We start from the raw sequence: 23,663 nt of genomic DNA, 5'->3' as shown, positions 1-23,663 counted from the left end.
GACAATGGTAATGGGTGCACAACAGCATGAATGTACTTAATGTACTTTGTCACTTAAATATAGCTAAAATGGTAAATTTTATGTTATACATTTTACTACAATAAGAAGTAAATTCATTGGTAACATAATTGCCATTTCCACTGCTGCCACCATCACCTCTCAGCTGAAGTATTGCAATAGTATCTTGTTCTTGCATCTCCTCTTGTTCCCTGAAAATCAATTATCCACATGGCAACATCCAGTGGTGTTCATTCCACTTATCTCCTCTGCCTAGCACCCTCCATTGGCTCACAACCCACATGGAATAAAACCTAAACCACTTACCTCCGGCCTTGTGTGCCCCAGATGTGCCCTCAACTCGCCCAGCCTGAGCTACGTCTCATACCGCCTCTCGCTGCCACTCGCCCTGCTCCAGCCACACTGGCCTTCCTATCTCCTTTGCAAACTGTCCCTCTGCAGTCCTATTCCCTGGACCTTTGCATGGCTCGCTGCCTCTTGTCATTCATAGCTCAGCTTGTTTGTTTGTTTGTTTTTGTCTTTTTGTGACTGGCAGCACCGCGCTCAGCCAGTGAGCGCACCGGCCATCCTTATATAGGATCCGAACCCGCGGTGGGAGCACTGCTGCGCTCTCAGCGCTGCACTCTCCCGAGTGCGCCACTGGGTCGGCCCCATAGCTCAGCTAATGCATCGCCTCCTCCGAATTCTTTTGTGACTACCCAGTCTAGAGCAGCAGCACCCTCCATCCTCACCTCGTGCCCTCCATCACATTTTCAACACAGCACTTATCACCACTGTTGTTTTCTTGTTTATTACATTTCTCCCCTCACTAAAATGCAAGTTCTCAAGGAAATGACTTAAATTCTGTATTCTTCAATGTAGCCTCTGGGATCATAAAAGTACCCAGGACAAAGTAAGTGCTTAAGTAAATATTAGTCATAAAAAAGAATGAATCCTGGTCGCTTGGCTTCTCAAATTCCTGAAATAGTAAGCCTTGAATTTCTTTTTCCCTTAAGAAGAGAAAACAAAAGAAAACAAAATAACAACCGTGACAAAAAAAAAAAAAAAAAAAACCCAATAAACAAAAAACCCAAACAAACCGTCTATGCCAGATGCACTGTATTTACTGTTGGCCAACTAAAAAATCGACCATTTTTAGTGAGTTTATGAGTGTGTATTAGAGTAAAAGTAATAAAGAAGTGATTTCTACACATTTTGAACCTATGATTTCAGAGAAGGGCTCCGGAATTTTGAGGGTGGTAAAGGGCAGTTCTAGGAACACACACATTCTGTGGAAACTCTTCATTGCCTCTTGGTTTGGCAAAACAGAAAAAGCCCTGTCCTGCCAAATCAGCTGATTCAACTGTGAGAACTGTAAATAGAGGAGTGGAAAAATAATGCTCCTTTTGGCACGGCCCAAGGTGGAACTGATATGTCTGCTGTTCTCACTTGAATGACTTTACAAGACATTAGCAGAGCTTCATGGGCTAATGACATCCCTTCGAGTCGACCCTAGAATCAAGTTGCTCATCCTGCAATCCAATATGGGATGTGTGAAAACGGGGAACAAGGAAATCAGCACATCCAAACCAAACAACTCCTTCAGTGTCCCACGGCTTTCTGACTGGTCCACAGTGTGGGTTTAATTCTCTGTCACCTAACATTATCATAGACTGGGTCATTTCCAAGTTCTTGAAAGGGGAAAAATATTAGACATATAATTCTATATTAAATTATTCAGGGTGTCCCACACAGGCCATTGGTCACAGACACAGGCCTATGTTAAGAGAAGAGTGGGAGTGGGGTGGGGAGGATATGAGGGAAAATTAAAAGCAAAGACAGTTTGGAACAGGAGGATGATGTGAAAACTGCCAGGATTAAATTATTATGGACTAGGTGTCGTCCTCCGAAGATGGTCCCTCATAATCGTTGATTGTAGTCCCAGCTCTGTCAGTTACTTGTCATGTAATCTTGGACAAGCAATTTAAATTCTCTGAGTTATCCCTTCTTCATCTGCAAAAATGGGTGTAACATCCATGTTACAGAGCAGTTGTGAGGAATGACAAATACGTGGTCTATCATGTGCCTGGCACCTGATGTCTTTCTTCCTGTCTGGCTACTGCTTTAGCTCAACTCTGGCATTTCTCATGGTTTGTTCAAAAGAATATGAGTTGCAGAAGTCATTGCTGGGTGATTGTGTAAAGGGACTGTGGGCTTTCAGGCTCTGCAGGGAATACTGCCAGTACTCCAAAAACAAAACCAGAAAATGTATTGCACATATTTGCATATTATTCATTTTAGGTATAACTGGATTTTCATGGATAGCGTTGCTTTTCATTTGTCATCCCGATATACAGATCCAATTCCATTATTTATTAATAAAGTAGGTAGATTCTACTCAAAATATCATGAAGCAATGAGGATTTTTACCACCCATGAAAACGTCATTCAGCATACCTTTACAAATTTGTGTTACTTTCCCCAAAGTTTCACTCAAGACACCAGCACACTCAATATGACTTTCCTCTCTCTCAGGTGTCTTCTCCCATGACCTGTGAATTTCTTCTCAATTGTCCCCAACAATTTAACTTATATGCCCCCTCAGCAAAACAAAACCTAGGTTATTAGACCCTTAGCCCAGGATCTCACTCTTCTTCAACCCCCACATCCTAAGCAACTTATTAATGTACTCACCCAACAAAGATATGTTTCTTTGGTAGTGTTGAGAGGAGCAGTATGGAGCAGATGTTGCAGGAACATCAGGTGAAAAAAGATTAAACTTTTTCATTATTCCAAAGGAACATCAAATCAAGATATGAGAAAGAACTTCTTAACAGTCATAGATTTCCAAAGTTGGCAGGAACGACCTAAAAATCTTGAACTGTGACACAGATGTTGTCACAGAGGCTGGACAAGCATTTGGCAGTGATACATGCAGGTGAGGAGTACAGCAGAGAGACCAACCTGACCATCTGACCTTCAAGTCTTGGAGCCCTGACCCTCTATGATTCGCCCACACCTTGTCCCAAAGGAGCCTCCCTGAAAGCCAGTTCTTGTCATTTATCATTTAGATAAATCAGCAAAGGAAAGCAGTAGCATCCGCATTTCACCAATAAAGAAACAGACACATAGGGATGTTGGCTTGCCCACAATCACACAGCTCATAAATGGTGGCAGAAGTGTGATTTAAATTTCATGCTCTTTCTGTAATTATTCACTTTGTTATTTTAAGTAGGATGGCAACTAGGTTCCAACCTGGGGCCAACACTTATTAATTGGCTGTAATCAGGATGGCCCCCATGTTCAAGGGGGAAAGAAGGCCAAGATTGATCAGAAATTCCTGCTGTAGATATAGGAAGAGGCATTTGAGGAGAATAACCAAAAAATTTCTGGAACTGCTGGACCTCCCAAGAGTAATAAGGACATTTATAGCTACCACTTATTGTCCATGCCGTAGCAGGCACTTGGTAGACAACACAGCTTTTATTCCTCACAATGGTGCTATAACATAGGTGTTATTCACATTTTTTCAGATGAAGAAGAGGTAGCTCAGAGAGTTTAATTTACTTGTTCAAGACTGCATGACAAGTATCTGACAGAGCTGGAATTATGACCAAAGTTTGCAAAGTGCAATCTTAGTTTTATCTCAAATGCTTGTATTTTACAAGAGGAAAGAATGTCCTCACATACTCAAAGGTCTGGGGTGTGTTTCAAATTGGCCGGCAGCAAGTTTAATTTTTTTCATAGTTTTCTATATATTTGAAAGTCATGCAGATTTTACACCCTATAACATAGCCATGCCTCTTTCAACATAATAAAGGTCCAAATTTATTACTGTGAAGTAAATCTGTTGTTCTAGGAAAGGGAATCACGCTCCTTCTGGTGTTACAGGTTTCCAACAGTACAGCAGCACAGACAGCCCAGTTGAGATGTCAGTGTACTACAATCTCAACAACTAGAGATTTTTTAACCATCTTGCAATCTTTGGAGGACGAGTGTATATATGACCAGGCTTCCCCCTTGCAGTTTAGCATTAGCCAATGAATTAGTCATTCATTATTTCCTTTGATTTGGATTCACACAGACAGAAATCTGGGTCACAGTTAATGTATTTTATAACTAGGAAAGAAAGGACAAAGAGCATTACGGACCAGCACCAAATCACACAGCCACAGAGAACAGGCTGAACTCAAGCCTCCTGGGTCTTTCACTCAACCCCAGGAGGGTTTAACTAAAGACATATACTAGTTAGAGGAAGGGAAACAGTCTACAAATAAAGGAAAAACCAACAAGGAACAAGATCAGTTGTGATCTGTTGATGATAACAGATAAACTGTCATTAGAGGCCTTTTTTTTTTTTTTTTTTTTTTTTTTAAATATTGGTGGGGGAGAGGAGTATTCAATTGGAAGTAAAAAGTGATTTGCTCCATTTCAGCTCCAGAACCAAAAGTACCCTCTCTAGCAGTAGGAAAAACAAACTTATTTGAAAATGAAACAAATTAACTTTTCTGGGTACAGAGAGAATTAAAAAAATGAAGCTATTAAAACAAAACCTACCCACCCCTGACTCTAGGGGAGGGCTGTAAAACTTAGGCCTAAGCTAAGCATTATCCCATCCCACAGCTCGAGTTATGGGTGGGAAGAAGAATTATCCTGTGTGCTTCTGAGAAAGGAGCTTCCTTGCTTCCTGGAGAAAGCTTCCAGAAGGAGTGTGATTCCTTGGATCTGAAGGAATTAGCATGGAGGCCTGGGCAGAAGGCAGCTTTCTTCTAATCACATGGAGGAATAAACTGAGGACAAAGTGACCACATGGAAAGCAGAGAACAGAATGAAAGAAACCAGGTAGCTGGAGATGCTGCTGAGTAGTTGAATCAAGACAACCTGCAAGTCAGGCATCCATATGGATCTTCCAGCTTCAGAAGATAATAAATCCCTGTTATTGTTTAAATCAGTGTGAATTAGGTTTTCTATTATGTGAGACCAAAAACATGCTCATAATAAAACTCTCTGACTCAGCCCTCACCATCTGTAATTAAGGACAGTTAATAGTATCTAATTTATAGAGTTGTGATAATTTAGTTAATGACACATGTAAAACTCTTAGTATCTGGCACATAATAATTGTTCAACTAACTTTCAGAAAACATTAAACAAATAAGTAGGAAGGGTCCAATGTAGGAAGAGCCAGATAGCAAAAAAACATGATAAACTGAGGATGTTAAGTGGTGAATAGTTGTTTACAAATATCATTGAACCATTGTGACATAATAATTATCATAGGTTTCATTTATTACAACATGTGAAAAAACAAGCTAAGCCCTTTATGTGCTTTATCTCATATTATCATTAAACAACCTTAGAAGTAGGTACAATTGTTATCCTTGTTTCATAGATGGGACCACAGAGGCACAGAGAGCTGATGTAACTCTCTCATTGTCATCCACTATTACTGAAAGGGTCAGGACTCCAATTCATGTTTACCTGATACCAGGAGTGATATTCAAAATACTGAACAATGGCACAAACACTAACTAATAATCAGAACAGGGCAATGACTAGCAAGAACTGAAGTCATCGGTAAATTACCAGTTCAAAAGTACTAACGGGGGACGTCTGCGTAGAAGCCGTGCCTGACTGCAGGCCTTGCATAGGGAAGCTCCAAAGGGAAGCAGCAGAACCATGAAGCTGATCATGAATCAAGAGAAGAAAGAGCTTTCTAATTTAAATTAAGCATGTCCAGAAGTGAAAAGAACTATCTTACGAAGTAGTGAATATCCCACCCCTGAGGTATTTAAGTAAAGGCCAGGAAGACAATTCCATGTTGGGGAGGTTGCTAAAGAAATTCTGCCTTTGGATAAAGGTAGGACTTGTCGACCTCTAAGTTAATCTTCACCTCTAACATCCTATGGTTTTGTAATAGCCCATGGCTGTTTTGTAACTGTCTGAAAAGAGCAGTATGGCTTCTTTTTATTAGGCACTCCTGATTTTTCAAGCACTATAATAGGAGCTCTTTATATTTTTCTTGCTTTATTATATATGACATTATTAGACTTGTTTTACCATTTAGAAAAATAATTTCCAGAGTTTATTAATTTGCCTAAAGTCATGCAGTTCATAAGTAGACAAAGCCACAATCAATTCCTGATCTGACTATTCCAAAGCCCCTTAACCTCTCTACTATGCCACACTCTGCTTTCTAGCAAAATTGTTTTTCCTTAATGTTTGCATTATGTGAGAATTGTAGAATAATTTGGGTGACAATGCATTCTACAGTGATAAGGAACAGTAAGTTTCTCCCACAGCTTAGTGCAAAGAAGATAACTGAAGGCCAATGGATAAAATGTATCAATATAAATTAGTAGCTATAATCTATTGAATGCTTTCTATGTAGACACTGTATATACACTAGAATATGTCCTCCCCACAGCCCTATAAAGCATGTACAGTCATCTTCATTTTCCTGATACAGCAAATGAGGTTCAGAGATGCTCAGCTAATTACCCAAGGATGCCACTTCTTGGAAGTGGCAGAGTCATTACACAATCCTAACACTACTGTTTATTGCTCATGATGAACGTGGTGCAAACAGCTTCACTGTGGACATGTGAACATCACAGTGGACAACTGCATGACAGGGTCTGAGTATATAAAATACCTTCATATTATAATATGTTTTACAAGGGTATAAAGGTATATGTATTAAAATATATACCATTATATATTCCTATATACAGCAATAATTCTAAAAAAAGAATATCTATCTATATATATACAGTGCCCAACCAAATCACACTAAACAAAAATAAAACAAAATGGATTGCCCCTGGGTTTTTATTTGAACCAAAGTCTTACATTAATACCTTCTTATTATAAGTTACTTTTATCATCAATGAAGACGCTATTTTTTATTTTAAATTTTTGTTTATTATTAGCATATCCATTCTTACAAGTTGTGATGTTTCTTTCAGCCCTTTGCCCAACCTATCACTTCCCAAACCCCCTCCCTCCTTTCCCTCTGTCTCTAGCATCCTTAGGTTTGTTCTCTCCTTCTGAAAGTTCAGCGTATTGTTGTGGTCTTTTCTTTCTTTCTTTCCTTCATTCCTTCCTCCTTCCCTCCTTCTCTCACTCCCTTCCTCCCTTCCTTTCTAGCAGCCAGTTATGAGTGAGAACATGCAGTATTTCTGTTTCTTTATCTGGCTTATTTCACGTAACATAATCTTCTCCAGACTCATCCATGTTGGTGCAAATGGCAGAATTTCATTCTTTTTTGTGGCTGAGTAGTATTCCATTATGTATATATACCACATTTTCTTTATCCAGTCATCTATCGATGGACACTTAGGTTGATTCCATCTTTTTGGCTTCTTTAAAAAGGCTATTAATGGCTGGAACCCATGGTTTCTTGTCCTAGCCTTATCTCTAATTGCTCTGTGACTCTGGGCATATCACTTGCTTCTCTAGGCCTCAGTTTTCACATCTGTACCAGGGGTTGACAAACTACCCTCTGTGGGTAAAATTCAGCTTATCAGTATTTTGTATGGCTCATGAGCTAAGAATGATTTTTTTTTCATTTTTAAATGGTTGAAAAATAAATCAAGAGAAGAAAAGTATTTTGTAACATGTAAATATTATGCTAAAATTTCACTGTCCATGATAAAGTTTTACCACAACACAGCCATGCTCATTTATTTACATATTGTCTATGGCTGCTGTCATTCTACAATGGCAGAGTTGAGGAGCTGTGACAGAGACCATACGGCCTTTAAAGTCTAAAACATGTTCTATCTAGCTTTTTACATAAAAACTATGCCTATCCCTTATCCACAGAGTAAGAAAAGTAGACTAGTGATCTGCAAGTTCCTTCTTGCCCTAGTGTCCACAGAAGCTAGTGGGTGCCATCCCCTACCATTCCCATCCGTATTTACTTACCACTGTCTGTGAATGCTGCACTTATCTCTAAACTAACAACAAAATCAAATATGTACCCTTTCCTGCTGGCTCTGCATTTTCACTAAAACCTAAATAAGAAATAATGTTGAGCTAGAGTGTTTGCTTGAACATGGCAAGATGATCTGGCCTCTGCTCCCCTCTTTTACAGCTTCATGAACCACTCTCCCTTTTCTCGCATGCTCCAACTACAGAGTCCTCGGTCTGCTCCAGGACATAACAAACTTCTACTTTAGAGCTGCTTGTCCTTCAAGTCTTGGCTCAAATGCCATCTACTTGGACAGGCCTTGTTTAAACACAGTGCTAAATTAGCCTCCACTCCCAAACCTGTACTCTTCCATAGATCCTTGTTTATTTCCCATAAAGCACTAAACACAATCTGTAACTAATGTGGTTACTTATATATTTGGTTCTTGTTTATTGCCTTATCTCCTCAACTAAACTGTAAGCTCTAAGAGGACAAAACCATGCTTTTATGTTTCAAAGTTCTATTCAGAGCTTTGTGCCTGGCACATACATAAGTGATCAATACTATGTGTTAAATGGCTAAACCTGAAAGAATGAAGCTTAAGCTTTATATCAAAATGTGTGATGGGCAAAGTAAAATTTAATTTGGACCAAGTCACAGGTTTCATGTTAATGAAACTCTTAACCTTATAGAAATTATTAAAAGCTCAATCTAGGCGAGTTAAATGTTAACCTGTAAACAAGCAATTCTTTATCGCACGGGTTTTCACAAATGGGTGGCCTTGTGTGAGAAACAGTTTCAAAGCCCTTTTGAAATTGCCTGATACATAACACAAAGGAGCAGATTCTCCTGTTTTCGCAACGTGTAATTCATGCTCATACATTATTCGGTAGCTCAGGAGCAGGTGCTGAACGGAACCTATCAACCTAATACCCTCATTACTACACTGCCATTTTGTTTTTGAGGCTCAAGTGGCCCCTCTGCTGCGTGAGTTAGAAAAAGAGAACATTTGCAAAGGCTTTTGATCTACCATAGAGAAGATTTACCAAAACAAAAAGAAAGGGCATTTCTTAACCACTCCACAGAAGATGCTATTCTGAAACCAAAATCAATTATTCGCAATAAACAGAAAATATTAACAGTACACTGAAAGGAAGAAAGCCAGCATCAGGGGCAATACACACAACATCAGAAATCAGATTGTCTTTAATTATTTTGAAACTTTTAATTTTCTCATACTGGATGTGCTGCTTTGGTAAACTGGACAATATTTAACTTTTCTTACAGATATATGAAAGTAAAACAAAACACCTTGGGCTAGAGAAAGAGTATTAAAAAGCCACAGATATCTGAACTGTCTCACCAAACCTGAAATACAAAAGTAAGCAAAGACAGTCTCTGGGCAACATAAAATTGGTTACTATATATTAAATCTAATGGACTATACTTATTGAGTATTTTCTTGGGTTACTTTTACAAACAATTCTAACAAGATTTATCTGGTCTCTCATTCCATAATGTATTGGAAGTAACTCTGAGTAGCTGCATCCGTAGTGAAGACAGAGGTGCTCTGAGCACCTACTAGAGAAGCAAAGATTGAAATCTCAGCAGCAAAGAAACTGAAACCTGTGGGGTAGGATCCTCCCTTGACTCTTCCTAGCTTCCAATGCTTTGCTGGCAATCTTTGGTGTCCCTTACCTTATAGACACATCACTCCAATCCCCCATCCTCACATGGCATTCTCCCTGCGCCTCTTCACATCATGTTCCCTCTGTGCGTCCATCTCTGTTTCCAAATGTCCTCTTTTAATAAGGATTTTCGTCATACTGGACGAGCGCCCACCCTAATGACCTCATTCTAACTCAATTATTTCTGTAAAGACTCTGTTTCCAAAAAAAAAGGTCACATTCTGAAGCACTGCAGGTTAGGACTTCAACATACCTGTGTGGTCTTCTGAATGTTTGTCCCCTCCATATGGGAAGCTTGATCTCCAGTATGCTGTATTGAGAAGTGTGCCTTTGAGAGGTGATTGGATGACGAGGTCTATGCTCTCATGAATGGATTAATCCATTCATGGATTAATGGAGTAATGGATGAGTGGGTTAGTATGAGAGGGGCACTGGTGGATTTACAAGAAGACCAAGTGAGCATGTTGATGCATGCTCAGCCGCTCTTGCCATGTGATACCCTGTGCCACCCTGAGACTCTGCAGAGAGTTCCCACCAGGAAGACCCTCACTAGATGCACCCCTTGGCCTTGGACTTCCCAGCCTCCAAAACTGTAAGAAATAGATTTTGTTTCTTTATACATTACCCAGTTTTAGGCATTCTGTTATAAGCAACAGAAAACTAACAAAATGTCTTTTTTGGGAGGGAGCACAATTTAATACATTAACACATACCAACTAAAAATATGCATCTAAACAAGTTTATTGCTATTGGGTGAACAGACCTAAATAGCTTGTCTGATCTTGAGGATATCTGTTATTTTCATAAGAGTGAAACTAAGGGCTCCTATATTTAGAGCAGGTCCTTTGAATCAGATAACCCTACGTTTGACTTTGGTCCCCATATACTAATTGCATATTGGCAAGTTGCTTCCCTCATCATAGTATTGTTGACTATCAACTTAGGCGGTATGGGCAGTATGCCTATTAGCACAGTGCCTGGTTCTTCGCATAAGCGCAGTAAATGATAGCTCTTGTTAAGTCATTAAGAAAATGACATTTGTAATGTGTAATATAAAATAAATGGTTAAAAAATGTTGGTGGGCTGAAAGAAGTAAACACCTTTAGGAATCAGAAAAACATCTCTCCAGATGACTCATTTCCAGAGGCTTCAGAAAGCTGGAGTGTCACTGTTGGCAAATTCATTCATTAGCAGCTTATCTGCCACTCAATGATCATTGACTAAAATAATTAGCTGCAGAATGATCTTACTTTTCCCCGTGAATTATCATCTGAAGAAAATAAAATGTGACTGCTAAGATACTACAGTGTGTGTGAGTCAGACACAAAGGTGAAATCACAGCCCACATCTGCCTGTAATAAACTGAAGACTTTGGATAAAGCAGACATAATTTTGGTTTACAAATGAATTGCAAACAAGACCTTGATTGGTAAATGTGTTAATAGCTATTTATCACACCTCAGTGTCACATGCTCTTTGGACAGTTAGCTTCAGTCATGCAGCCTTCTTGGAGGGGAATGGGTATGTGGTAGAGAGCAGACAATGAGGAGGAGATGACACTTTGAAGAGCTCCCTACCAGGGCTGAGAGGAGATCATCCTACAGTCTTAGATATGAGAGAATCATTTCAGATCTCTTGGTCAAACCTCTTCTCTTCCTCCTTGACAGGGAAGTTCAGAGCTATGCTTAAGGTCATAGAGGAAATTGGTATGTCAGAGTGTGGTATAGGACCATCTCTTTAGAGGAAATGTGGTGAGACTTTATGGTGACCCCATGATCCCCACCTCCTGACGTTCACACCCTTGTATAATTCACAGCCCCCGAGTATGTACTGGTTCTATGGTTTGCTTCTAACCAACATTACATGGCAAATGTGATGAGACATCACTCCTGTGATTGAGTTATGTTATGTAATGTTTAGAACATTATTTGAGAATTTATATACTTTGTCTTGCTAATCAACGCACTCTAGAGTCATGCTCTCCTTGCTGAATTTGGATTTGGACTCAAGCTTCCATGACTCCTACAGACACAAGGAAGTGAATTCTGCTAACATCCTGACTGAACTTGCAAGTGGACCCTTGCCCAGTCCAGCCTCCAAAAGAGAACCCAGTTCTGGCTGACACCTTGATGACAGCCTTGCAGAGAACCCAGTTAAACTGTGCCTAGACTCCTGACCCAAGAAACTGGGGCTAATAAACGTGTGTTATGATAAGTCACCTAAGTTTGTGGTAATTTGTTACACAGCATACAATACGAATATAGCATGCAGGAAAGGTAGCACAGAGCCCCACACACTGTGGACATGCAATAGGAATGTGTGGAATAAATCAAGAATTTGCTGAAGACAGTATCATCCACACCAACTTTTACCTTCTACACACTCACTCAAGGGTTGCATGTACACACTGTACTCATTCATTTATTCAGTAATTGAATTATCCAGCAACCACTCTGGTTTAGATACTGTGCTAGACACTGGAGATTGACAAATGAGTGAGATATAGTATCTACCCATGAGGTCTTAAGTTTAGGAGAGGTAGACAGCTTTTTGTAAGGAATATTGTGTTCCAGAGGCTACAATTAGAAGTATAACCACGACCATTGTGAAGACGCAGCTATGAGTGATGTGTGTGTGGCTGTGTGTGTACCTCAGGATAGACACATAACAGCTTATATTCTTTTTAGCACATGCCACAGAATTAAAAAAACCTTTCTGATATTAGTGTTGACGTGTTTACTTGACTACCTTTTATGCTGTAATATTATCAACTTTTTATGACAAAGAGGTTGTCTGTCCTGTTCACCACTGGGGCCGTAGGACTGAGAACATTGGCAATTAGGTGCCCAATAAATAGTTGCTGAATGAATATTTAGAATAGACACATCATCCCTAAGTTTTTTTTCTTTACTGGTCAAGTTACTGATTTCTGAGAGAATGACAGGAATCCCTTTTAAGTAGGTACTTCAGTCTAAGTGATGATGTGTGAGGATTAATTCCTACCTACAGCTTTCAGAGGCTCTAGATGTATCTGGGTTCAGTTATTGGTTCTTATGATTACAGTTAAGGAGACGAAAGTGATAAACAAAAATACCATCCTGTGTTTTTCTAGACAATCATGTTTTCTTTTATTCAATGGGAGATGGCATTTTTGTGAGTCTCTCTGTTGTACTGTAATTATTTACACAAATTGCCTAATTAGATTTTTATCTCACTCCTGTAGGAATTTAGAAAACAGTGAGTTATAACTTCATCAGAGTGGGGTAATTTCTAAAAAGAGGGAAAAACAATCAAACATCCACTCAAATGGAATTTTTTTTTTTTTTTTTTTTTTAAAGATGACCGGTAAGGGGATCTTAACCCTTGACTTGGTGTTGTCAGCACCACGCTCACCCAGTGAGCGGACCGGCCATCCCTATATGGGATCCGAACCCGTGGTCTTGGTGTTATCAGCACCACACTCTCCTGAGTGAGCCACGGGCCGGCCCTCAAATGGAATTTTGATCCAAGATGACTTACTATTTAACTGTCCCACACAATTCATCTCATTAGCTTAAATTCGTAATTAAGTCTTCTTTAACATCTGATAGGGGAGTGAATATAAAGTTTTCTTCAGACTATAATAATTATTTTCCATCAGATTACTCATTGGAAAGACTGTGGCAATCAACAAATCAAATAGTACTATCCCCTTAGGAGGAATTATAATGAGTTTTGTTTTTCTTATTTTTTTAATAAAAGCAAACAATTACTTTGTATTTTAAAGCCTTGATTCACCGATTTAAAGTAAGCAAAGGGGAACACTAAACTAGAAACTGGAAATAGTTTGGAAAATAAGGCTGATTTTCAAGGAATATTCACAGAAAAACTTTTCACTTCTTGACTAACAAGAAAACTGTCTAATTGTACAATTCAAAAGTGATGGTTATTATGCGACCCTGTGTCTTTAACAACCATAGAAAAGAAAGATTCTGAAACTGAGGAAAATTAGATGAATATTCTCTATATGTAGGAAACTACAAAAAAATTCACATCTGTGGATTAAAAAAATCCACCAACAAAATAAAACAAAACCCCATTTTTGTCTCATTTGCAATTTATTGCAGAAACAGCACTTATGGTGTCTAATAAAAATAATTAAGCTAGACATTGCTGGCAGGAAAGCCAAATGCTCAAGTGTCTGATATAAAATGGCACACTACTTGCATATAACCTATGCACATCCTTGTTGTATACTTTATGTCATCTCTAGATTGCTTATAATACCTAATACAATGTAAATGCTATGTAAATACTGCACTGCTTAGGGAATAATGACAAGGAAAAAAAGTCTGTACATGTTCAGTACAATTTTTTTCTAATATGTTCGACCCATGGTTGGTTGAGTCCACAAATGCGGAACCCACAGACAGGGAGGGCAACCATACTGTTATTCATTAGCTCCCCTTCCATAGCTAGACTATTAAAATCCCCGTTAAACCCTCTGAACTCTCCTAAAACTTTGTTTTGCTATCGCAAACCTTCTTCTCTGAAGTACTTCAGCCTTTCTCACACAATTTAGCTTCTGGTGTTAAGCTGTCCTCTAGTCTGTTGGTTGACCATGAGCCATTTCTGCATGTGCAGCCAGACTGCGGTGCCCAAAGGCAGGTGACCACACTTACATGATGCCACGCTCTCCCCGGGCTGGCTGCAGCCATGCAGGCATCAGGAGGGTGCCAAGGGAGAGGGGCTCTGCATTTCCTTAATGTGGTGCCTCACCCACTACTAGCCATACGGCCTCAGGCAAGCTACCTAATTTTTCTGAACTAGAGTTTCATCAACTGTAAAATGGGGACAATAATACCATCAACCTCCTGGAGTTGTGGGAAGATTGAGTGAAATAATTCACAGCAAGTGCACAGCAGAGTGCCTGCAGCCCAGGAAGCACTCAGTAAATGGTGGCCTACCACTGCTCCTGCTTCACACATATTTACTGACTGCTTCTGGATAATCTTGAATCTTCTACCATGTCCAGAAGCAAAATGTAGGTTTTAATCTGAAATTAAGAAGTCACATATTTTATATCTGCAGTTTCATGCAGATGGTCTCTCCTTGTCTGGGGAAATTACATCTCCAATTCTTTTTCGTTCATGTTTTTAATATCACGGAACTCAGGATGTGTTTTACAATCCAGTCTTCTAAGTAACTAAAAGATGTTTTGTTTTGCTATCTTAGAGTCCATTAAATACAGCATGCATTCTGCTGATTCTTCTGAAGAAAGAGATTTTAAAAAGAGAATTACAGGACTCAGAAGACTACACATCTCTCTTCCATGTTGCTCTTCACGCTTTTAACTCTGTCCCCTGGTCCCCAGTCTCAAAATGCCACCATTATTATCATTTAAGTTCCGTAGACAAGGAACACTGCTTATTTTTATCATGCACATGTTCTTAAAGTCATTTGACACCATTTGAAATTAATACCACGTCAAATTGATATCTGGTACTCCAAGAGCAGAAAATCATGGTTATCAGAGCTCTGTCCAAATTAAAAGGTCTATTTGGTCACTACTGTCTTGAAAAACCTTAATAATGTCATTTATGTCCTGAATCGCCCCAAATATTTATGGGTGTTGTCTGTCTTTCTGGCATAATTACTAATAGTGCCCTCTAGCTATCAGGAGTATCCTGATTTGGATGACAAATTATATGATCACTCAATGTAAAGACCAAGGTAGGTTTGAAACTTTTGGCTTTAATGTCCTGTATTTTAATTTTGCTTTACTACTTGTAAGTCTGGGCTTCTAGTCAATCAGTCATTCCTGTGGCTCAGCCAGTGTCCCTCCCTTTATATTTTTGCTACATACTGGTTGTGCAATGAAAAGCAAAACACTCATGACTCTAAGTCATGTTTATGCATCTGTAAAGGAGACAGAAATGAATTAATTACACATGAATAATGTCACAGCTTCTCATTAGAGGTACAAGATACTATGATAGCCTGTAAAATATAACACCCGGGAGGTGGGGTGGGGCACACAGGTAATAGAAATACACCCGACCCCAGAAGGAAGTCACCTTTATTTAATACAGCATTCAACATGTCACCATGTCTACCTTCCATTCATTTGCCATGGTGAGGAAACATTTAGTACAAAGAGGCCCTTCTGAGGATGTGCACTAAGCAGTAATTGTGAGTGTGTAAAGGGCGAGAACTGAATGTTCGTCTCTGGTTTCTGACTGAAGTGGCAAAACGACAATGAGAGCAATAAAGAATGAAGGAGAGGACAGAAAAACAGCATTTGGTATTAGTAAGTTCCTTGAGGAAAAATTGTGTCAAGGTTTTTGTTATTTTTCCTCCTGAATTCCTCTTGGAACACAGGTCACGGCAAGAATGCTCAGAGCATCTCGACTTCCAATGACAGAGAAAGTAAAGCACAAAGAAAGAAGGTGCAGAGCCCAAATTCAGAAGAATTAAAAGGCACTCTTAGGTCATGCTGACTTCTCATCATAACAGTCTCTTTTCCGATATCTATGATGTCAGCAACCAAAACATGCTGTGGTAGGCAGTTTTGGGAGGATGACTGAGCATGCAGGTTCTAAAAGGGACTCCATAGACTACAAATGTGGAGAGTTTGTCCTCAGAAAGAACTGTGAGGGATCAGAAAGCCAGTCTAGGAGGAAGAGTGCTTGAGAACAGGATTTCCAGTTATTGACAAAACGCCAGGTGTGTAAATTCACTTCCGAGATCCTACATGATTAACTGGTCTGCTGTCCTTTTATCTGTTGCCTGGAGAGCACACTTCTGATACAAATAGGCCCTTCCAAAGTGGAAAATTAAATAGTAACTATTTAAGTGCGCCGGGCCACGGCCAAAAAAATTTAAAAAAAAAAAAAAAGATTGATCCATGGTACCTACACAAAGAATCTATAAATTGTGATGCTACATTTTCATCTCCAGGCTTTGTACTAATCCCCATGAATTACAGATAAATGTCAACTAGTACTGGTCACATATTTTATCTAGCCAACTTTTTCCTAACTGAGACATAAGTGTATTTAAAAACGCAGTGAATTGTTCAAGGATTAGAAATGACAGCGGTAGAGCCACATGTGCTGATTTTTCATTTAATGATGTGTAATTGGTTAATGCATATATTTCATATGTGTAATTAATGCAAGTTGGTATAGTAGGGAGAGCTCTGACTTTGGGGTCAGAGACATCTAGGTTTAAATGCTGGTAATGCCATTTGTTACTGTTTGTTCTTAGCAAATCTTTGAACCACACAGTTTCTTCATCTGTGTAATGGGGAGACTATCACAAAACATGCAATCCTTGTTGAGTTTTGAGGATTTGATAAGATAATGCATGTAAAGTACCTAATAGTCCCTGGCACATAGTAAGCCACCAGTAAATGGTAGCTGTTTTGATGGCGATCACATTCACAGTTCTTATAAATAAAACTGGGTGATAACTTAATGCCTCCAAATCATAGTTTTCTCATATTTAATACTATTTAAAACTGGTCTAACTATATGTGCTCTGATCATTATCATGGGTTAGGGTTAGTTAAGAGATCAAATGGGATATTATACATATGGAGTCATCATTAAAACTACTAATTTCTGCACAAATGTAAAGTAGTGTCCTTTTCTCTATATTGTCTATATGAATTTGTAGCTTCTTGTGGTATTTGTGTGTTTTTATTTACTACAAATACACTAAGTGCAAGAGACACACTGCTTTTACTATTTCTACAAGGGCACTTGTAAAAGTTTGTGGAAAAATGGAATTGAAAGATAATGCAAATCTTTCCATGAACTTTTTGAAGATTCCATTTACAGAACACACATTAGGGATTCACTTAATACAGACTACATGGCAGGCAGATGTTAGAAAGACTCAAATTTTCTCCCCAAGGAATTTTTTTTACTCATTCTATTTCTTTCACTCTATGCGCTTCCTCCATTTCTATTTCAGTGAATTCATTTAATATTTATTAAGTTCCTATAGGACACCGTTTCTCCTCTTAGCTCGGCTTAGTTATAAAATAGTACCAATATTCCTTGATTGTGGTCTTGCCGTTTACTAACTATGACCTTGGACAAATCAAGCTGTTTTTATATATTTATTTTTTTAATCTGCAAAATGGGGACAACTAACCTACCTCAGGGGACAGCTGCAAGAATTAAATGAGAATTAAATATCACATTCAACAAGGATTTGTTGAATGCGGCAGGTTGTGAATCCTCTTCGGTGTATGCAGTTCAAGGCTGTCTCCTTGGACTTGACTGACCTGTGAATGATGTGTTGACTCTGCAGGTACTCCAGGGCCATGGAGAGCTCACAGATGAAGAGCTTCACTGTGTCTTCCTGGAAGCGGACATTCTGCTGCAGGTGATAGCGCAGGTCCCCGCCCAGCAGGAGGTCCACAACCATGAACATGTCTTCCTCATCTTGGAAGGAATACCTGGAATAGCATTAGGAAAGAAAACTTATCAAACATATTTACATGCTAAAGAGTCCCAGAAACAAGTGAGAACTTACAGATCAGAGCAGAGCATTCTTTAGCTAAGAGCTCAGGTGCTAGAAGTACAATAGTCCGCCCTTACTCACAGGGGATACATTCCAAGACCCCCAGTGGATACCTGAAACTGTAGATAATACCAAACCATATATATACTATGTGTTTTCCTATACATACATACCTAAGATAAAATTTAACTTATAAATTAGGCAGAATAAGAGATAGCAATGACAACAGCTGTTAATAAATAGAACAATTAAAACAATATAGTGTAATAAAAGTTATGTGAATGTGGCCCCTTTCTCTCTCTCTCTCTCTCTCTCTCTCTCTCTCTCAAAATATCTTCTTTCAGTTATCTCAGGTAACTGAAAACATGGCAAGTGAAACCATGGATAAGGGGGGACTATTGTAATGGTCTTTCACGAGCATTGTGAGCTTAGACCCTCAGTTTCCTCATGTGTATAATGGGAATAATAAGAATATCTATCATATTTGATCACAGCAAAGAATAAATAGGATAAGTATATTTACTGTCATGCTTGACATAAGCACTCATTGACTGTTTGCTTACATAGTTTTAAAGCCCAGGAAATAAAGAAAACCCCATTTATCCATTTACTGCTAGTGACCATATCCTAACCACACTGTTGCAGGGGGTCCATAAAATATGAGTTATGAGGTCTCCTTGAATCATTCTCATGCCCATTTTTCCATACTAACAACTTCATTGCCCAGCAGCATTACAAAAAATCATGTCCCACATTAAGGATAAGAAAAAGATATTAAAAGGACAATAAAGAACTGAGTGCACAATACAAGGTCATTCACTCAGTCTTTGGGATGGGAAGGGAAGGGAAAGCTTCTCAGCAAAAGGGAAACCTGAGCTAAATTTTGAAGGATGATGATAATAATAACTAAAATGAAGCTAACATCTCGTGATGTTTCTCCTGAATGCCCTCCAGGAGGCAGGCTCTGACACACTCTTCAGGTGTTACCCCGGCCCCTCCCAACAATGCTGCTCTCAGGTTCCCATTTACAAATGAGGAGATAAAGGAGCAGTGACAGGTAAGCAACTTGCATAAGGTCAGACACCTAACAAATGGTAGAGCCAAAGGTTCTCTGGGTGCAAAAGTACAATTTGACAGAGAAAAACAGCATGTGAGCAATCACAGACATGAGAAAGAAACTAGTGTGAGTGGGGAAAGGAAAACAGTTTGGATTTGCGAACAACAGGTATGATGGGGAAGCTTAAGTCTGAAGAAGAAGGCAGAGGCCAGATCCCGCGAAGGGAGCGTGTTCCTGAGTCTGGAGGCACCGGGGAGTCACTGAAGAGTTTTAAGCTGTACGTGTGATCAGACGTGGGCTTCACCCGTGAAGGAGCATGGGGCTGAGGGATTGGAAGAGAAAATGAGACACAGAGCTGAACTAGCCTCTGCTATGTGCAAAAAGAGTCTCCTGTAAAGCATTCCTTACTGCTGTCATTTCTTTCCCTCAAAGCACAGATATGATTTCTGGTCATGATAAAGATCCCTGTATAACACTGTTTTGCCATGTTTCCTTAGACATAATGTCACTGAGATCACATTTTCAAGTCTTATTTGAATCAAAGAATTAAGTGCCTGCAAACAGTGCCCAAGGATACATACCAATTCCTAGAGACAAATTCTTTGCTTAGGAAATAAATGTAGACTATCAATGAGGAGAGAACTGTACTTAGTACATTTTCTTCCTTATAATTATCATTGGACCAAAGGAGAAGGAGGGGATTTACAAACAAAAGAAAAAAGAGAAATTCAGTGAAGCATTAATCCGAGGCAGTAACATTCTAATGAAGGCTAACAATCCCCGACGTTTACTAGTTTAATAAATAAAAATTTTATTTACCACTGGAGACTGATTCACATAGAAGATATCAGAAATGAAGCTTTTAGGGGAATTTAGACAGAAACACAGGAAGCACTTTGTAAATGTCTGAGTTGGTACTATCTTTTAGGAAATGATATTCTTTATCTTAATGCAATGACTGGCTGGTCATCGCTACAATAGGTTTAATGAGCAACAGGAAAAGTATCTAGATCTAGGCAATGTGGTCCACAATCCTATCAAATGTACCAATACAAGTTACATTCATTGTGTTTTATAGGCCTTCCAGTAAGCAATATTGGGATAATTAATATGTCATCATACCTACAACCCATTGCACCTTAGGCTGTTCTCAGTTAATATAATAAAACAGAAAAGATGACTGATTGCTCGTGGGATGTGAGCAAGGCCTTTTGGGATGCTGAGGTGGGTGAGGACTGGGTATTAAAAGAAGGGAGAACAAAGTGCTAACCATAAACATAACTAAATGCCAATGGAAGCAGCCTACTCAGCCTGGGTTAGCACATGGAGCAGATCTGATTCACTCCCTGCTGGTCACTGTGCTAAGCTCTCAGGTGTAGGTTAGAAACCTGGTGACAGACCAGAGGACCCTTCTCCCATTACTCCACTTAACTCTAAGGGGGAGGACAGTGGTTGTATTAAATTCAGCCCAAATGAACAAACATTTTTAGTAAGACTTGGGTTGAGCTATTTTTCTTCACAGAACAAATTGATAAGGGTGTCAGTCATAGCTAGTTAACAACAGTGTTCAAACATGTAGGAGATTATTAATCAAAGAAGGAAAAGGCCCAGGCAAGAGGCAACATGCTTCCCTCAGCCAGTATGAATATAAATTTATTTGATCATGCAGGCAGGTTTGGCTATTCAAATTCATCTTTCTCCTTCAGCACATCAGCTCCCAAGCCCTCCATCTCAGATTCTTAACTCTCGGAGGGAGAAACGATAAGTATTTCATTTTCCAGAGCTATACACATGTGGGCATAATACAATTTGGTGATATCTAAAGTATTCAAACTCATATTATAATCTGATTTTTCAAAATAAAAGAGTAAGAGCTTCCCTGTACCTCAATCATTTATCACATAGATTCACAGTTGCATTTCTGTAACTTTCTTTTTTTGGTACACCATATCATGGCTTATTTATTTTTTAACCCACAGCTCTTAAATTAACAAGTCTGGTCCCAGTGCACATGAAATTCATTGCAAAGTGTGTTCAGTCAGAAAAAAGACAACTAACAAAAGACCACCACCCCATTCCAACCTCCTCCATCATGTGTGACCCAGACTGTGGCAATAGGCTATTCATAGCTCTCTCTACATATAATATTGGACTTCTCCAATCTATTCTCCATACTGCAGTTATATTTTTTAAATGAGAGCTTTATCATGTTATCCAGCCTCAAAAAACCCTTCAACTTTTTCCATGGTCGACAGGAACCTATTTGGTCTGGCCCTCTATTTTTTCAGCCTTATCATGAATATTTTTTCTTTCCATTCCCCAACTAGCAGTTCATGCCCTCTCCGGCCTTAGATGCCTATGACAGGGGGTGACCTGTGCCTGCGCTCACCGTGCTGTCCATTGCCTGGCTATATTCCTTTCATTTTCAGGTCTCAGCTCAAGTGTCACTTCTCCCAGAAGACTCTCCTAACACTCCATGTCAAATCAGTCCCCCCTGTTATATGTAATGCCATATTCTTATTCAATAGAACTTATAATTTGAAAATATTTTCCTGTACGCTTTAGATTGAACTCTTTTATTCCCAGTATGCCATCAGGATGCATGCCTGCTCTGACTCACCGTTCATGCCTCTGTACCTGTACACTGCCTGAAATACAGATTCTACAAATAGTTATAGAAAGAAATAGTAAATTGATAAATGATCTAAAGAAAGGGAGGAGAGAAGCGAGGTTAAAACACAAGCTGTGGGAGGGTCTGATATAAATTCCCCAGGTTCTATTTTTGGAAATTAGCATGGCTACCAAACAAGTCAAAAGAGTCACTTGTGTGCTTGGAGTGGTCTTGCAGAGACCATAGTGAGAGAAATGTGACTGTGGGTTGGAAGAGATACAAAATATTCTCCAGTGCAGTGCTTTTCCATTATGAGTCATAATCCATTAAGGGGCTGTACAATTAGTTTGATTGGCTGTGACAGGAGCCTGAAAGCACAAGCAGTAAAAGAAAAAATAAACAAATAGGACTATATCAAACTAAAAAGCTTCTGCACAGCAAAGGCAACAATCAACGGAGTGAAACGACAACCTACAGAGTGGGAGAAAATTTTTGCTAACTATGCATCTGACAAGGGATTAATATCCATAATATGCAAGGAACTCAAGCAATTATACAGTATAAAAACAAATAACCCAATTAAAAAATGGGCAAAGGAGCTGAATAGACATTTTTCAAAGGAAGACATACAAATGGCCAATAGGTACATGAAAAAATGCTCAACATCACTAGTCATCAGGGAAATGCAAATTAAAACCACATTGAGATATTATCTCACCCCAATTAGAATGACTATAATCAAAAAGACAGTCAATAACAAATGCTGGCGAGGGTGTGGAGAGAAAGGGACACTCCTACACTGTTGGTGGGACTGTAAATTAGTACAACCACTATGGAAAACAGTATGGAGGTTTCTCGAACAACTACAGATAGATCTTCCATACGATCCAGCAATCCCACTTCTGGGTATATACCCAGAAGAACGGAAATCATCATGTCGAAGGGATACCTGCATTCCCATGTTCATCGCAGCTCTGTTTACAATAGGCAGGACATGGACCCAACCTAAATGTCCATTGATGGATGATAGGATCAGGAAACTGTGGTGTGTGTGTGTGTGTGTGTGTATGTATATACACACACACATACACACACCATGGAATACTACTCTGCCATAAAAAAGAATGAAATTCTCCCATTTGCAACAACATGGATGTGCCTGGAGAAACTTACGTTAAGTGAAATAAGCAAAGCACAGAGGGATAAATACCACATGTACTCACGCATACTTGGGAGCTAAGAGAGAAAGAATGAAGGAAAGAAAGACCACAGTAGTGCGTTGGACTTGCAGAGGCAGAGAACATTTCTTGGGCTTCAAAATGGAGTGGGGAGGGGGAAAGGAGAGGGAGAGGGAGGTTGGGGGTAATTGGGTGGAGGACATGGGGTACAAATGCAATTTGTGGTAATGGATATGCTGCCAGTATGAATCTGGCCCTCACATCATGGGCATGAGGGGTGGCAATCAGATTTGTATCACATGAATATTCATGACCAATAAAAAAAAAAGCACTTTTTTAAAAGAAACAAAATAGATTGAGTAACAGAGGATAAATGCAATTAACATGTAAGGCTAAACAATGTTTATAAAACTTTTGTTTTTGTGAATATAGCGTGTCTCTGTAAGGACATCTATTGGGTTGTGATGAAAAATATGAGGATACTTCAAAAAGTTAGTGGAAAAATAGAATTGCAAGAAAATACAAATATTTCCATGAACTTTCTGAAGTACCTTCATATATTTCATGCTATGGGTTGTAGTCGAAAAGCTGGAAAACCTTGACAGTAGGGGAACCTTCTTCCTCTTGCAGAAAGTTGTGCCAAATCCTCATTATGACTACCCGGGCAAGGATCAGTTATGATATTTTCATCTAACAAAGCAAG

General features: G+C 39.1%; 1 protein-coding gene across 1 annotated transcript in view; it reads right to left on the bottom strand.

Annotated features, from left to right (window-relative positions):
* Window positions 1–23,663, bottom strand: part of STK32A (serine/threonine kinase 32A) — a 76,564-nt gene that overhangs the window by 34,781 nt on the left and 18,120 nt on the right. The window contains exon 4 of the mRNA XM_063087188.1: window positions 17,876–18,049. Within this exon, the coding sequence (XP_062943258.1) occupies window positions 17,876–18,049 (174 nt within the window). The remainder of the gene's footprint in view (window positions 1–17,875; window positions 18,050–23,663) is intronic.

The sequence above is a fragment of the Cynocephalus volans genome, chromosome 2 (assembly GCF_027409185.1).
Source record: "Cynocephalus volans isolate mCynVol1 chromosome 2, mCynVol1.pri, whole genome shotgun sequence".
NCBI lineage: Eukaryota > Metazoa > Chordata > Mammalia > Dermoptera > Cynocephalidae > Cynocephalus > Cynocephalus volans.
Note: the sequence above shows the minus strand (reverse complement) of the source record. Positions and strands in the feature narration are given on the sequence as shown.